Source organism: Heterodontus francisci, chromosome 10 (genome assembly GCF_036365525.1).
Source record: "Heterodontus francisci isolate sHetFra1 chromosome 10, sHetFra1.hap1, whole genome shotgun sequence".
In the NCBI taxonomy this organism is placed as follows: Eukaryota; Metazoa; Chordata; class Chondrichthyes; order Heterodontiformes; family Heterodontidae; genus Heterodontus; species Heterodontus francisci.
In genome coordinates this window covers 31,367,203-31,385,154 of record NC_090380.1, presented here as the reverse complement: position 1 = coordinate 31,385,154, position 17,952 = coordinate 31,367,203, and the positions used below count along the sequence as shown (strand labels likewise).

The 17,952-nt window shown below is 41.4% G+C and overlaps 1 protein-coding gene across 6 annotated transcripts in view; it reads right to left on the bottom strand.

The window, feature by feature from the left end:
• The window catches only part of LOC137374375 (ribosomal protein S6 kinase alpha-3), a 139,440-nt gene that overhangs the window by 33,283 nt on the left and 88,205 nt on the right, over nt 1-17,952 (bottom strand). For all 6 annotated transcript variants that reach the window (XM_068040377.1, XM_068040373.1, XM_068040375.1 and 3 more), the window contains 8 exons: nt 13,904-14,010; nt 13,624-13,661; nt 7,080-7,222; nt 4,731-4,801; nt 4,521-4,609; nt 3,295-3,359; nt 2,838-2,940; nt 2,341-2,462 (listed from right to left, as the gene is read on the bottom strand). In XM_068040377.1, coding sequence (XP_067896478.1) covers nt 2,341-2,462; nt 2,838-2,940; nt 3,295-3,359; nt 4,521-4,609; nt 4,731-4,801; nt 7,080-7,222; nt 13,624-13,661; nt 13,904-14,010 — 738 coding nt within the window. The remainder of the gene's footprint in view (nt 1-2,340; nt 2,463-2,837; nt 2,941-3,294; nt 3,360-4,520; nt 4,610-4,730; nt 4,802-7,079; nt 7,223-13,623; nt 13,662-13,903; nt 14,011-17,952) is intronic.

The following is a 17,952-nucleotide window of genomic DNA, read 5'->3' as shown; positions in this document are numbered from 1 at the left end:
GGCCCTGGGCTGGAATCAGATCTTTCCTCACAAGAACTTTCACTAGAGTCAAGGCCACCCTTTTGTCTTAGTTCCATCTTTTTTAAATTCGAATTCTCTTCCTTCTCTTTTGCTTTGAAATTGTAGTTCAAGTTTCTTCATCTCTTTTTCCTGTTCAAGCTCAAGCTGCTACATCTGTAACTGAGTTTTGACTAATTTAACTGCACTACCATCTGGTTCTCCTTTTTCTTCTTCCAATTTCAAATGGTGTGCTATTTCTTCAATTATGTCTGCTTTCTTAGCCCCTGGTTTTAACCCCAACACCAACAATTTTGCCAAATCCTTTAGCCTAGCCTTGGTTAAATTTATCAAATCACTCAGGTCGTAGCAACTGACAAAGACATTCTAGTAGTGTAAACTTTACTCTAATGCACAAGGAACCTGCTTTTTTTTTTTACTTTTCCTCTTTTTAATTTTTTTATTACCCTACTTACAATTGTACGTCATCGGCGTTGGGTTTCCCACATAGAGGCCCCAATTAAGTGTTATGACCGAGGCAGGAGGAGTGCACGGTTTTTTCTTGTTCCACTTCTTCACAAGTCACCACATATACTTTCTAAAATGTGTTCCAGTTACCGATGCAGTCAATCATATACTCTACCCTTTATCCCAGAATAAAATACACCAATCAGGTTTCTTTAATAAACAAAATTATCAGTTTATTATAAATCAAGACTTAACCAGTAATAAAGCAAAGCAGCAACACAGACTGAAACATGAAAGCTCCCTTTTTACACACGTAAGTTAACCGAGAGATTTTCTCTTTAGAGAGCTATCACAAAAAAAAAAACACAAAATACTTTGGCCAAATGCTTACTAATTCTCAAAGAAAAAAAATGTGGAAAGATGCCAGTTGTCCCTTTATTCTGGCATCCCAATACGCGTAGACAGCTATCACCGGGATCTTTCTAGAACAGTTCTTTTCAGGCAATATTGAAGATCAGTTTGGCAGGCTTTCCAGGAGAAATGCGGCAACAGGGTTTTCTGGCAGGTCTTTCAGGAGGAATGCAGCCTCAATTTCTCTATTTCTTACACCCACTTCTACTGCTTCTCAAAGTGATAGAAAAGCTGGAAGGCTTTTCAAAGAGATGGGAAAAGCCGAGCTGGGGTATTTGCCTTAGTAGGTTGATTTTTTTTTTTTAGTCCTCTCAAAACAACTGTCCACACCTTAACACACTGCCCAAAGCAAAACCAAAACAATCTCAAGAGTCAAGCCTCCTGACCTCTATAAATCTTGACCCGTCACTTCTCAGTAAACATCTTTCCCAGGTCAAAAAGTCCCCGCTGGGTACTTACCAGAAGACAGGTGACTTCCAGTAAAAGGCTGTTTACAAACCAAGTACAAAAAGACCTTCAGATGAATTCTTTTAAAAAACAAAGTCCAGCATCTATGGAATCTTCAGTTTTAAAACACAAATCCTCAAAATTTAACAAAAAATGGAAGTACTTTCGCAACATACATATAACTTAAATCTCAGTTACCTGATCGGACATGGCATTTATACTCTGCAGCTAATAGAGGGGAGATTTATCAGAATGGCTCGAGGGATGGAGGATTTTAGTTACAAGGTTAGGGTGGAAAAGCTGGGTTTGTTCTCCTTAGAACAAGGGAGATTTAATAGAAGTGTACAAGATTGAGAGAGGCTTAGATAAGTTAGACATGGAAAAACCGTTACCATTAACAAATGGTACTCAGACTAGGGGACACAGATTGAATGTTTTGGGCAAAAGATGAAGAGGGAATATGAGGAAGCATTTTTTTTTTTACGCAGCAGGTGGTAAGGACCTGGAACCCGCTGCCCACAATGGTGGTGGAAGCAGAGACGATCACTGACTTCAAGAGGAAGTTGGATATCCACCTGACAGAAAGAGACTTGCAGGGCTATATGGATCGAGCCAAGGAGTCGGACTGACTGCATAGCTCCGTGGAGAGCCAGGATTGACTTGATGGGCCGAATAGGCCCGATGGGCCAAATGGCCTCCTTGTGTGTCATAAATGACTCTGACTCGAATATATCAAAACAAGCTGGCCATTATCTGTGATTGAATTGTTTTTGGCACTGCATTTGCACCATGATACAGAGAAGCCAATAATACAATACAAAATAAAACAAATTATTATATATTTATTATAAAGTAATTCCCAAAGAATCAGATGTGGAGCAACAATTAGGGCTGAAATGGGATTTATGGTCTCATTCGCCAATATTCATGCAAGTGTAAGTGCAATTTAGGATATAAGCTTTCAATGAACCATTGGTGGAAAACTTTGATTTAACATATATTCATTTGTTTTCTTACCTGTATAACTGGATGTGCAGATGTTTGCATGGCCTGGGGTTCTTCCTCTGAGGTAATAGCCACAAAACTGAATCCACGAAAGAGCTGATGAGCATTGGCACTGGGTGGAATACCAGGGGAATCTAACCACCACATTACAATAGTCAATAAACTTCAAGTGGACCATTTTCATATCAATGCAACTACAATTGCATTTAAATCAATACACATTTCACACACTGCAGCTATTTATAGCACACATTGAGTGCATCTTCAAAAGGTGTGGATCTTTAATTGGAGGAGTTGGTCACCTCTTGCTGGTTGACTAACACACCCCGCCCACACCACATGCAAATCAAAACAGCTACTGGACAAAAAGTGACAGTAGGCTTTGCAGGCTTCAATCATGCTGTATGGAGTGTTCTTCAAAGCAGCAGTGTATCAGAAGTTGAATTGACAACTTGACATGTTGCTAAGGATTAGGTACTTAGATTTACAATTAATTTTCATAAAGTTACCTTTTGGTGTTTTTGCTGTAAACTCTGGATCAAAATAGAAAGTATCCTCTGGTCTACCAATTGCAGGTTTGAAAGGTGGCTGTATTTCTCTTCTGCACAATTTCTGAAATAAGCAGTAAATACATATTTATTTGCCAATATGAACTGTGCAAGGAGTAACTTTGCAGAAGAATGGAACTAAAAGAAAATTCCAAAGTTGGATTAATATTTAAGAGTTTGAAAAGGCTCCTTCCTAAAAGTCTTCTGTTACAGAACATAAAAAGGGAACACTGACAGCTCATTTTGAATATCAGAAAACCTCAATGCAATTCTGTACATGCATCTAAGATTTATTTTGGAAAAATGTAGTTGTGTATACAAAATAAATGATTTCATATTAAATTAGAAAAAAAAAATCATGTTTTAAAATCCTGCCCAAGAAATGTGGTTTGAAATATAATTGCCTAACAATACTTACATTCCAATCAATAGTGGAAAAGAAAGAATGTCTCTTAATTTCTTCAACACCATCTGGACCAGCTCCTGGCAATGTAATAAAACCGTGGGGTTTATTTGTGATCTTTTGCCTCACCAACCCAGCCACACCTCTCCATAGCATCTCCCCGACCCCATAACACCATACAGCCCCAATCATTCATGAGTATAATGGAGAACTTTCATTCTAAAAGTTAATGAGGAGGAAATAAAGGGCAATTTCTACTAGAATATTTTTCTTCCTTCCTCACGAATATTAAACATTAAGTCACACTAATGCCATCATGCACTGGCCCTTAATTAAGGAATCACTACTTGTCATGCCATTCTTGTTCAGTATCACATAGAAAGTATGACCATTAAAGGTGGTAACGTGCACTACATTAGCAGAGAGTCACTGACAAATTTTGCCAGCCAGAGCGTCTGAAAAACCTTCCATTTCTGAACACTAGTTAGCTGTATTCAAATCAGGCCAGTTACTTGAATGCAAGATCATTATGCTCAATGTCTACCCATCACAGATTATAGAATCTTAAAAACTTACAGCACAGAATAAGGCCATTCAGCTAGCTGCTCCTGTATTGGCTCTTTGAAAGAGCAGTCATGCTTAGTCCCACACTCCTGCTTTATATGTCTGTATTCCTGTAAGTTCCTCATCCTACTTAAAATATTTATGAATCAGTTTCCACGACCTTTCCAAGTAAAGTATTTAGATAGAATTAATGATAAGCTATTTCCATTGGCAGGAGGATTGGTAACCAGAGGACATGGATTTAAAATAATTGGCAAAAAAAGTCAGGGGAGAAAAGAATTTTTATTTACAGAGTGAGTTATGATCTGGAATACATTGCCTGAAAGGGTAGTGGAAGCATATTTAATAGTAAATTTCAAAAGGGATTTGGATCTCTACTTAAAATAAAATGTTGCAACAGAATGGGGAAAACAGCAGGGGATTGGGACTAACTGGTAACTTAGAGAGCCAACATAGGCATGATAGGTCAAATTGCCTCCTTCTGTGCTGTATAATTCTATGAAACACTTTTTAAAAAAAAAACTTTTCATCCAAGATCTTAATTTGCCCTACCCATATTATGAAAACTGTTTGGCTTTACATTGTTTGAGAAAAACAGTTGCACTGAAAAATATACATCAAAATATCACAGACTGCCTGCACAATGTTGAATTATCATGTGGTAATAGCATAAATACCTAGCCTGTTTCCAGGGTTGCGTTTGAAAAGCATTCGCAATAGACTTTGGGAGTCTGGACTTAAAAACTGTGGCATTCCCAATTTTGCTCTGCAAGAAAAAGTACAAACAGAAAGAAACTTTACTTTGCAGAAAATATTTTGAAGAACAATTTGGCATTAAAAAATACAGCATTTACTGAAACAAATATATTGAATTATTTACTACTTACTTCAGGATCATTGTCATAGTTTCCTTTCTGTCCTTTCCTTGAAAGGGCAAGGTGCCTGTAAGCATCTCAAACTAGAGAGAAAATGTACAAATCAGAATTTTACTCAAGCACCATTTCTGAAGAAATTGAAGGAGTTACAAATAAACCTGACACACTTGACCAACATTATATTTAAAGAGAAATATACTAGAAATGCAGCATAGTTTGACTGAAAGAATCACTGTCATGCTTATTCCAAGCATCTACTGTAGCATAGCTGCTTTTAATTACAAATCAATTTTTCCATAATTTTTTTTTACTGTTGTTAAACGAAGTACATTATCCAATCACAGAAAAATTCTAGCAAAGTACCAATAAAAAATCACCAGTCGTTGAAGCATTGAGCATTTAGAAAATTACACTCCTCAAGCAGGATCTTGTCAGACTAGCAAATTAGATACAAGTAATCGATGATTTGAATGATAGGACATAGCTCCTTTAAAATTCTCCTTTAGGTATACAATTCATTTAAAATAAACTTGTAGTTCATTATATCCCAAAGTAGCAGCCACTGGCACTAGCTAATAGGACTGGGCTAATGGAAGACATCCTGTATGAGTTAAATAAAAATAGTTCGATGCCATCCAAGCCCTTTTCACTGTCTTAAGTTCCCAAATAAAAAATCCATCTGCTTCCTGGAGACATAAATCAGAGATCATTTGCTATGATTTTCCAAGATCGAACTGGAGGAAAATAGTCAGATCTATTTCCTCCTACTGCTAAAGGAGGGCACACATAACTGGTGCATGGAAAAGGCAGATTTCTACTACCTTGTACTCTGAAATCCAAAATGAAGTACCAAATGGTTCATCGAAGTGCAGTAACCTTATCAACAAACAAGATCAAACACAAGAAAGTTCAACACCTTCACTGGAAGATGATGGCAGAAATATAGGAACATGGACAGCCTTTCCAGGTTAGAAATTACAGCTTGTAATACCATTTATGGGGATCAATACCTCAGAGAAGCATTACAGTCAAGGGAGATCTGCCTAAAACACAAGTGGAGAGCTCAAGTAGTCTTGGGACAGATAGTTTAAAACCGTTGTCAGTGTCCACTGGAATCTTCACTGTACTGAAGCATAGGATTGCGAGTTAGCCATTCATCCCCTCGAGCCTGATAAGCCCTTCTATTAGAACATGGCTGATCTGCATCACAACTCCATTTACCCCTTAATACCCGTATCAAAAATCTGTCAATCTTAATTTTGAAATTTTCTATTGACCAAGCCTCAGTTTTTTGGGGAAACGGCGTTCCATATTTCCACTAACCTTTGTGTGAAGCACTTCACATCACCCTGAGCAGCCTAGATTCAATGTTATTATGCCCCCTTGTTCTGGGCTCTCCCATCAGAGGAAATAGTTTCTCTCTATCTACCTTTAATCCTCTTAGACAAGTCAAGATGATCACCCCTAAATCTTCTATATTCAAGGGAATTACAAATATAGTCTATGCAACATGTCCTCATAACTTAACCCTTTAAACCCCAGTTTCATTCTAATGAATCCGAGCTGCAACCACTCCAAGGCTAATATTTCCTTCGTGAGGTGATGTGGTGGCCAGAATTAACGTAGCACCCAAGATGCAGTCAAACCAATGCTTTATATGGCAGCATAACTTCACTTTTGTATTCCAGTCCTTTTGAGATAAAGACTAATATTCCATTGGCCTTTCTAAAAAAATATTTTGTACCTCACCACTCATCTTTAGTGATTTCTTTACATCAACCCACAAACCTCTGCTCTTCTACAGTTCCTACTTTCTTACAATTTCTGATCTGTCTTCGAGTTCAAAGTGAATAGCCTCACACTTCCCCACACTGTACTCTATCGGTCACATTTTTGCCCACTCAGTTAAACATTTTGCAACTTTCTGCTCCTATCATCCAGACAGTCTGAGCAGTGAATGCTGCTAGTTCAGGTCCATATCTTGAGAATAGTAGGGGCATGATCAGCACCCTGAAAGCACTTGGTTATAAAATATACAATTTTGAAATCTGGCAAAGGTAAATGTCAAGGTCATACAAAAGCCAACCCAAAAATTTGATGCAGAAAATTAAAAAGAAACAATAGAAATGATACACAAACTTTTGAACAGAGGGGGAACTAAAGAAATAAATGTGTTCCAGAAAATAAGCTGTGTTGAGTACTTGTAACTGTAAACTAGGTTCCCCACCACTTTAAAAAAAAATGGAGTGAACCAAATGTACTCCATGCTTGAGAGAAAATAATTGAGTGAATAATTTACAAGAACATATTTCCATGCGACAAATAGAGTCTAATGTGGATGTGTTTTTAAAAAAAGCTTACCATTAGAACACCAAAAGACCACCAGTCAGCACTCTGAGTGTGACCCCTTCGGTTGACTACCTCTGGCGCCATGTACTCCACTGTACCACAAAAGGAATAAGCTTTCTTCTCATGATCAATAGACTCTTTGCTCAACCCAAAATCTAATGTTAAAAGAATTTGCTTTAGAATTCATGTTATTTCAATTACCTGAATCAGATAAATGCTTGCACAACTATTTTATGACTTCTGATGACCAAGGGAAGACTACTGAACCCACAAAGGTGAGTTTACACAGAAAAGTTAAAGAAAAATGAAAAAGGTAACCAGATGCTATAAATACAAGCAGACTCCCCTCTGTTATCTTTTTTTACTAAAAGCAATGGATTATAAACAAAAAATTAAATGGGCACATTTACATAAAGTCCAAGATTCAACATACTGACATGTAAAAAAATGACGATTACACTTTTGAGAAGGGGAGTTGGAAAGGGGGGTGGGGTTGAGGGAAAGAGGTTAAAGGGATGAGCACATCAGAGGAATAATTCTAAGTTTGATTTGGCTATTCCTTCAAAGTCTATTAGGAGATTTTAATTTGAAGTTCCCAAAATATATCATCCAGTTTACCTACAGAGCAAATTACACAATGGCCAAAGATGCTTATTACTCAAGTACACTACTAACAATCCTGAAAATTAATCCTTTAAGGATTGCAACAGCATTATCCCTAAAAGTGTGGAAACATTCTTCAGGGCAGAAACTCAGGTGGAGTAAGAATGCTAAGAAATGGCTCAGTGATGTAAATATTCAATATTTTCTTTAAATTCAAACTCAAGTCGTACTTTATAACCTTGCATTGTATAAACATTAGGCTATTTAGAACAAATATCAACTTACAAATGTGGATTATGCTTGTTATAAACGTCATGTTTTGTGATTTTCCAACAGTTTTTAAAATGGAAGTGCATTCACACAAATAAAAAGAAAAAACTCAGAGGAAAGGAGGTTACTACATTAATGCAGGTCGTTCTCTCAAAAGATTGTAAAGAATAAGCAATTTGTCAGCCCATTATAGCAATTGATAAACACCCACTGTTGGAAAATCTCTGATCCCTTTCGGGCAATAGGGAGATAAAAGAACGCTGTGAGACAGTCAGGCCTGATGAATGATGCAAGGTGAGAACTCTGTAGAATATTAGGAATTCGAAGTGAAAACAGGCGACCCACTGGCTAGGCTAAACACAACATGTTTTGTATTATTACAGTTGCCTAGCCCCCAAGTTCTGGAATTCGCTCCCTAAACCTGTCCACCTCATCCTTTAAGGCGCTCATTGATACAGATGACAACTTGTATTTACATAGCATTTTTAACACAGTAAAATGTCCCAAGGCACTGCACAGGAGATTTATCAAACAAAATTTGATACCAAGTCACATAAGGAGATATTGGGGCAGATGACCAAAGTTTGGTCACAGTTAAGTTTTAAGCAGTGTCTTACGAGGAAAGGAAGAGAGGTGGAAAGTTTTAAGGAGGGAATTCCAGAGCTTAAGGCCCCGAGTAGCTGAAAGCATGACCTCCAACTGCGGAATAATTAAAATCGGGCATGCTTAAAAAGGTGAACTGGAGGTGCATAGATATGAGAGTGGAAGGGTTGGAGGAGATTACAGAGATAGGGATAGGCAAGGGATTGCATGCATGTGTGCTTGAAAGCTTATCTTGGGGTCAAATATGATACCCAGGTTGCAAAGTCTGGTTAAGTTAGATAGTCGCCAAAGAAAGGGATGGAGTCAGTGGCTAGGGAATTGAATTTGCAGTAAGAATGGAACAGTTGCTTCAGACTTCCCAATATTTAATTGGCGGAAATTTCTGGTCATCCAGTACTGGATGTCAGATAAACAGTATTACAGTTTTAGAGATAATGGAGAAGTTGAACGAGGTGGTGGTGAGGTAGAGCTGGGGATCGTCATGTGGAAACTGACATTTTGAATGATGCCATTGAGGGGGGCTGCACATAGATGAAAAATAGGTGAGGGCCAAGGACAGAACCTTGGAGGATACCAGAGGCAATGGTGTGTGATTGGGAAGAGAAGCCATTGCAGGCGATTCCCTGATTACGATTAGATAGATAAGAATGGAACCAGGTGAGAGCAGTTCCACCCAGCTGGACAAAGAGGCACTGGTGGATGAAGGTCCAGTCAATCATATAGGGCGGCACAGTGGCGCAGTGGTTAGCACCGCAGCCTCACAGCTCCAGGGGCCCGGGTTCGATTCCAGGTACTGCCTGCGTGGAGTTTGCAAGTTCTCCCTGTGTCTGCGTGGGTTTTCTCCGGGTGCTCCGGTTTCCTCCCACAAGCCAAAAGACTTGCAGGTTGATAGGTAAATTGGCCATTATAAATTGTCACTAGTGTAGGTAGGTGGTAGGGAAATATAGGGACAGGTGGGGATGTTTGGTAGCAATATGGGATTAGTGTAGGATTAGTATAAATGGGTGGTTGATGTTCGGCACAGACTCGGTGGGCCGAAGGGCCTGTTTCAGTGCTGTATCTCTAATCTTAAAAAAAAAATCTAATCTAAAAGCTGCAGACAGGTCAAGAAGAGCAAGGATAGTTTTTATCTTTGTCAGTCACATAGGGTGTCATTCGTGATTTTGTGCAGATTCAGTACTTTGGCATGGGCAGGAATCTGATTGGAGGAATTCAGAAGAGCATGGATTTAGGAGGCGACAGCACATTCTCGGACCTTGGAGAGGAGAGAGAGGTTGGAGTTGGGGTGGTAGCTTGTAAGGACAGAGGGATCAAGGCTGTTTTTTTTTGAAAGGAGCGATGACAGCAGATTTGAAGTTTGGGTGGAGGTGGCGGGGGGAGAGGAGGAACCTGAGGAGAGAGAACAGTTAACAATATCAGTAAACATGGAAACCAGGAAGGGAAGTTCGGTCGTCAGCTGTGTAGTGGGAATAGAATCATAGAATCAAGGGAGGAGGTGTGTCTCATGAAGATGGGTTCAGAGGGAGCATTAGGGGAGGTAGGAAAGAAAGTAAAGTATCTTTGCATTCCAGTATGATCCTGGCAGCCTGAGCATTTTTACCAGATGAGAGCAGAATCAGGCATTACTATATGTGGTCCTGTTAAATCTGGCGATGAACAGCTAAACCAGTTGTCCAGATATCCATTCAAGTCTGTGTTGCTCAGACTGAAGGGAACAAAGATGAGGCCCATATGGGAGGGGTGGATGGAAGACAGCTATGGTGAGAGTGTAATGATTTTAACAGTGGCCAAGGCATCCAAGGTGGGGATGAGGGTGCGACTGAGCAGATTGGTTAGCTGCACAAATGTTGTGGTGAATGGAGAGCCAAAAGCTAGACAGTTGGGATTTTGAAGCTGCAATTGTAAGTGAATTGAAAGAAATTTATTTTCAGGGTCGACACAGAAGGAGGGAGGGTTGGGAAGGGCAAGGACAGCGATATAAGGAAGTGATCAGAGATGGCCTTATTGCGATTGACAATAGGAGTAGCGTGAGATGGCAAGGTCAAGGGGTGGCCATGAATATGGGTTGGGAAGTTAAGATGGAGGGAGAGATTAAGGCAGGAGAGCTGGTGAACTCAGGTGAGGGCATGATGAATTGAGATGAAGGGTGAAATCACCAAGGACGAGAGGTCATTTAGTTCACAGAATGAGGGAAGAAAGCAGGGAAGAAAGCAGTGAAATAAAAGCAAAATACTGCGGATGCTGGAAATCTGAAACAAAAACAAGAAATGCTGGAATCACTCAGCAGGTCTGGCAGCATCTGTGGAAAGAGAAGCAGAGTTAACGTTTCGGGTCAGTGACCCGAAGAAGGGTCACTGACCCGAAACGTTAACTCTGCTTCTCTTTCCGAAGAAAGCAGTGAAGCTAGCTCAGTGACAAAACTTTTATGGTACTCGGGTGCATGGTAGAGAATGAGGATTTTAACAGTGGGGTGGAACAAGTTGAGATGTTCAAAAGGAAGAGAAAGTATCAGACCAAGGTGCAATTTGATAAGAGCCACATCGCCACCTGGGCAGGGCAAGCAATGGAAAGCATAGCAAGAGGTGAGGCTTCCATGAGGGGAAGTTATCATCTCCCCTCAACCAGGTTTCTGTCAAGGCCATCATGTTGATGCAATCATACACAATAAGTTCATGGATGACAAGAGCCTTGTTCACAAGTGAACAAACATTCTGGAGAGAGATGATCCACTGGGAGAGTCCAAGGTCAGCACTGGGAGGGATGCGTTTGACGAGAAGGAGATTGGCAAGTATAGCATACTGCAGGCACGTTGAACAGGACATCCAGTGAGAGAACAGGATGAGGCAGTTGAAGTTGCTGCTTGTAAGGTGACAGTGATGAGTGCCTTGATGGACCCTTCAGAGGATGTCAAGAGAGAGACAGAGGAAAGCTGTTGGCTATTCCAAGAGGAGTCAAGCCTGAGATGGTGGGAGGAAAGTAGGTAGGTTGAACAGTGAAGGGTTGGGATAGGGATTTGGGAGGGAAAAAATGAAAACAGTCATGATGACACTAAGGGGGGGGGGGGGGGGGGGGGTGGGGAGAAGAGGGGTGTCTGGGAAGGATGAAGGGAAAAGTAGTTAAAAAAAAGTGGAAATAGAAGAAGTGATGGTCCGGTCCGGAGCAACAGTCAAAATGTACATTTAGGAAAACAAGTTACATTGGCCTGATTATGTGGCAATTATTAACTTGCACATATCCTGGTAGTAAACAGGAAAGAAAGAGAGAGGAGACAATAGTTGGGAGTCCAGGGTTAAAGTGAGAGAACACGTGGTGGAATAAAGTTGATGTAGGTAGAATGTAGTTGTCATGGAACATCAAAGAACTGTTCAAATTCAGAGACAGGTGTGGCAGGCAACTCGAGAAACTATTTGAAGGGTAGAGTATTGTAGACACACTGATGGAGTTATTTCCAAGGAAATGAGGATCCAGTTGTGAATAGGTTGCAAGGCAGGAAAAAAAAATGTGGTGAAGTTGGAGGTCACCAAGATCCCGAAGTGGCAGAGAAATGTATTTTGTCCCAGGAGAGTGAATTTCTAGCCAGGATCCAGACTGTAGCTGAAGCCGAAAAACCAGTAGGGCTAGTCAGCAAGTAAGAGAGTGGTGGGGGAAAAGTACTTTAAAATTTATGTAACTGAGAAGCAGACAAGAGACACTGCAGCTGAATGTTACTGTGCAGCGCAGAAGCATAGTCTTGATGTGCAGAAGTCCAGGAATTTGGAAACCATATTTGAGAAAAGATCCAGTGCTCACTAAGGCAAAGAGCAAGCATGGTTGAGGGATGGGCACTGGCGGTTTAAACTAGCAGTTAGGACTAAAATGCTAGGAGAACTTAAATAGTGGAAGAGGAGGGGATGGGGGTGGGGGATGGTGGGGGGGCTGCGGGGGGGAGGGTTAAGGAGAGCAACAGATGGTCAAGGATGCTGGAGCACAGTAAGGAGTTTCTAGGGACTTGACCAGCCGGTAGCCATCTTCTAAGCTTTTGGTCACCTGTCCTTACATTTCCTTACGTTAAAGGCGCTATATAAATGTAAGCTGTTGTATAATACTCCTAATTATTAGCCAGAAATGTATTGTCATTCATGAACCCTACATAACTTTCATTTTTACAGTGCTTTTAACGTAGAAAAAAGTCCACAGCACTTCACAGAGGCATCAGTAAAATAGTAACAGGGGCAACCAAAGGTTTGGTCAAAGAGATGAATTTTAAGGAGGGTCTTGCACTTGGAGAGGGAAGTGGAGTGGTTTAGTGAGACTATTCCAGAGCAAGTAGCCTGTTGTAACTAAATTTAGTCGTCAATGGCAAAGTGTGAAGTACACAAGAGGCCAGAATCAGAGCAACCCAAGTTCGGGGGTGGGTGGGGGATTTGTATAGCTGAAGGAGTTGGAGATCGTGAAAGCTGAAGTCACAAAGAAAAAATCTGGTGATTCCAGGCCAGATACAAATCGTTAAGTTATTTCACTTAATAGCAAATGAATATTCAGAGCAACAATTATGATCAAACTCAATGTAAAATCAATACATCCCGTCTTTGCGTACAACAAAACATTGAACATGCTACACTTCTTCACTTCAATGGATTGTCTTGTTTGACTTAAAACAAAGTACCTCCATATTACCCTTCTACATTCTTTCAATTCTGGCTAATGCGTGCTCTTGCATCATTTTGAAGCCTTCACTTTCCATGTCTGTCTTTCATCAGCCCATGTTCACAGCTAGAAGAGACCATAATACACCAGCACAATTGGTGCAAGGTGTGTATCGACTCCCGAGACAGGTTAACAAATTTACAGTCCATGGGGAAATACCACCAGAACTTAGCTCAATAACATTTTACCCACCTACAATCTGTGACCTTTAAAATAAAACGTGAAGACACTTTTCTTTAAAAACCGAAGTTTTAAAAGCATTCTTTCCTCCAAATTCTTGAAAAATTGTCACATCCCAGTCAGACAAGTTAGAATTAATTTTTATGCTGTATCCAACCCATGCTGAGCACAGAAATGCAAAACTGACAAAACCCATATTAACATATTTACTCACCTGTCAATTTAATATGGCCCTCTTGATCCAGCAAAATACTGAAAGAAAGTAATTACACTTTATTCGTTTACAGATCTTTTTAAAATTAATTTGAAAAAAGAAACTTCAATAAGTTAACAGTTCTTGCAAGCTGCATTTCAATGAAGAACCAAAAGGAAAAACTAGCTTCAGTCATTTATAATATGCATAAAACACTGAACAGAATATATCCTGCACAGCACTTGAGTAATTAAGTACTCGATGAAAACACACCACAGGTCGAAAATTCTAAACAACTTACTTTTCTGGCTTTAGATCTCTGTAGATAATTCCCAGACTATGTAGATGATCTAAAGCTAGTGCCAACTCTGCAAGGTAAAACTTCACATCCTCTTCAGTGAACATAACCTTGAAAACACAGATAATTTAGGTTGCAGATTAAAACAGATTCAAATAATCCAACTGTTTAAAATCATACAAAATAAAAGTGTAAAAAACGTGGAAATATTTGGGTCAAAAATGTAACCTTTCAGTTCATTAAGGATTTGATGAAGTTTTGCAATTAACCTCACCCACATGAAAGTGGCCAGTTATAGCACATAGAATTATTTCTAACTGCAGATACCAGAGTAATTGTATAAAACAAACAGATACTTCAGACCAAGAACTTACACAAAGTCTTCAAACCAAAAGAAAAAGTCCCAAAAAGAGTTTGAAACAAAAATGACCAGAACTGCGAAGGAGGGAGAAGATGGGTTAAGAGTCGCGATTGAAAGGAAGATCAAAGAGATTGGTTCAGGTGATTTTGGGAGGGAGAGAGGGGGATAGCAAGGTAGAGAATTTGAGAGAGTATTGTAGAAAGTTGAGCCAAATGGCTGAAGGTTGTGCAGTCAATACTGGAATGGATTAGGGAAGTGGCCAGGGGGTTGGGGGAGTAAAGGCCTTGGGGTTTGCAGGGGTAGGGAATGAGTTCCAAAAGGAATTTGTAAGTGAGAACAGATAATTTTGAGTAGATAGACAGAGAGTCAATGATGGTTTGCAAACACAGGGAACAACAGAGAAACAAAAATTTAGATTTTCTTCCCTCCTGCCCCCAATATTTTCAGGATGTGGGGGATGTTGGAAAGGCCAAGCAATACTTTTACTGGGGCTCTCAGAATCAACACATAATTTGGACTATGGTAACTTATAGGCCAGATTGGGTAGGAGTAGCAGATTCTCTTGCATCACAAAGTACTTGCAAGAACACACACAAACCACACGGATGTAAACATTTAAACAGCACTACACAGTGAGACACTCAGGGTTATTTGCTGACAAGGCCAAGTAGGATTAAGCAAAATACATGGAGAAGCTCATCACTGACGTAGGCTATTGTGCTCAACACTGTGGGATTTTTATATATCTTGTCTCTCAAGACGAACTTAGCCTTTGATCGATGAGGGCAGAGGGAAGAGCCTGGAAGAAATAATGGAAATATAATCCTAAGTGGACCTTGGGCAGTAGAGACTGGAAGGTACTTATGCATTTAGGCCTTGCAGGATAAGTAGATCTGAGGCATGAAATTGTTGACCAGCTGAAGGCTATGCCTGGTGAAAGCAGCTTGCCTGCCTCTTGTATATGAAGTAACATTCACACCACACAAGTGGCAGGCAATGACCATCTCCAACAAGAGAGAATCTAACCATCTCCCCTTTACATTCAACGGCATTACCATCGCTGAATTCTCCACTATCAGCATCCTGGGTGTTACCATTGACCAGAAACTGAACTGGAGCACCACATAAATACTGTGGCTACAAGAGCAGGTCAAAGACTGGGAATTCTGCAGCAAGTAACCCAACTCCTGACTTCCCAAAGCCTCACCACTATAAGGCACAGGTCATGAGTGTGATGGAATTCTCTCCACTTATCTGGATGATTGTGGCTTCAACAACACTCAAGTTAGACACCATCCAGGACAAAGCAGCTCGCTTAATTGACAGCCCATCCATCACCTCAAGCATTCACTCCCTCCACCACTGACACACAGCGGCAGCAGTGTGTACCATCTACAAGATGCACTGCAGCAACTCACACCTCCTTCGACAGCACCTTCCAAACCTGCAACCTCTTCCATCTATAAGGACAAGGGCAGCCAATGCATGGGAACATCACCATCTGCAAGTTCCCCTCCAAGCCACACACCATCCTGACTTGGAAATATATCACTGCCACTGGACCAAAATCCTGGAACTCTCTCCCGGACAGCACTGTGGGCATGCCCGCACCAGATGAACTGCTGCAGTTCAAGACAGCAGCTCACCACCACCTTCTCAAGGGCAATGAGGGATGGGCAATAAATGCTGACCTTGTCAACGACATCCACATGCCATGAAACAAACATTAAAATAACATATGAAAATGTCAAACAGGAAAAAAAAAAATCACCTGGTAGATCTAGTTGGCCCCATACAGCTCTGATGCCTTATGTATAAGGTCAACAGAATCCATAGCTGCCATGTAGTCCCCTAGAAGGGAGCAAAACACAGTGGCGCAGTGGTTAGCACCGCCGCCTCACAGCTCCAGCGACCCGGGTTCAATTCTGGGCACTGCCTGTGTGGAGTTTGCAAGTTCTCCCTGTGTCTGCGTGGGTTTCCTCCGGGTGCTCCGGTTTCCTCCCACAAGCCAAAAGACTTGCAGGTTGGTAGGTGAATTGGCCATTATAAATTGCCCCTAGTATAGGTAGGTGGTAGGGAACTATAGGGACAGGTGGGGATGTGGTCGGAATATGGGATTAGTGTAGGATTAGTATAAATGGGTGGTTGATGGTCGGCACAGACTCGGTGGGCCGAAGGGCCTGTTTCAGTGCTGTATCTCTAAACTAAACTCTGAAAACAGATCTAAAACACAAGGCTGCGTTTGCTGACAATGTAACCACTAGGTGGCACAGTACTGGCACATGCACAAATGCAGCCTCATCGACTGAAACGTCACTGCAACGTCTCAGGCAGCTGCCAGTAATAAAAATGGCGCTGCTCAATTTGACACAAGAATTGAACCCAAACCTCCTCATCCCTCAATGGCCGTGATCGCCGCCTTCACACGCCCCCAATAGCACCCTGCTCCCTCTCTCAATCACTGCATCTCTTCCCTGCTCCCTCCCGCACCTGCCTTCTCGCCACTCCATCCTGCTGTTCTCTCCCATGCCCGTCTGCTCGTGTTTCCTCCCCACCCGGGGTGGGGGTAAGCAAGTGGGGTGCTAGCAGCAAGGCAGGAAGTGAGCAGCAGGATGGAGTGGTGAGTGTCGGGATAGAGCAACGAGCAGGTGGGCATAGGAGAGAACAGCGGGAGGTAGTGGGGAAAGAAGCTGCGATTGAGGCGGCAATTGCGGGGGGGCGGGGGGGAGGAGGGGAGTGGGGAAGAGAAGCAGCGATTGAGGGGTACTGTTGGAGGGGATGGAGGTGGTGCTCGTGGCCATTGATGGGTGAAGTAACACTCGGATGTCATTACATGGTGACGTTGACGAGTGCATGCGCAGACCCATGCTGGCAAATGTTCGGACGCACTGATGACCTCGGCGATCGCTCTGCATTGTCAGGAGACACTCCGAAAACACAAAGCCGATTAGCAGGGTGGGGACAGAAAAATTCCTCTCTGTTCAAGATGACTGAAACCAGTTCAGGAGACCACATTGAACAATGATGCCATGGATTCACTGATCAAGGCAACAATAGGAAATGGCAGTTATACTACAATGTGGACAGCTAAAATTGGTCAACTTCAGAAATACAACTTGCATTTATATAGCACCTTTAATGTAGTAAAACATCCCAAAGCGCTTCAGAGGAGTGCCATCATACAAATTTGACACCAAGCCATATAAGGAGACATTAGGACAGATGACCAAAAGCCTGGTCAGAGGTAGGTTTTAAGAAACATCTTGAGGAGAAAGGGATAGCTAGGCAAACAGGAAAAAATTCCAGCGCTTACCGTCTCAACAGCTTAAGGCACAACTGCCAATAATGGAGCAAATAAAATTGGGAATTAGCAAGAGGGCAGAATTGGAGATGTGTAGAGTTCTCAGAAGATTGTACGACTGAAGGCAGTTACAAGCATAGGGAAGGGCAAGGCCATGGAGGGATTTGAAAAGGATGAGTGTTTTAAAATCAAGATGTCACTTAACTGGGAGCCAATGTAGGTCAATATGCACAGGGGTGGTGGACGAACAGGACTTGGTCCAAGTTAGGATATAGGCAACAGAGTTTCAGATGAGCTGAAGATTATGGAGTGTGTAAAATGAGGGGCTGGCCAGGAGAGCACTAGAATAGTCAAGTTCAAAGGTAATAAGGATATTGATGAGCATTACAG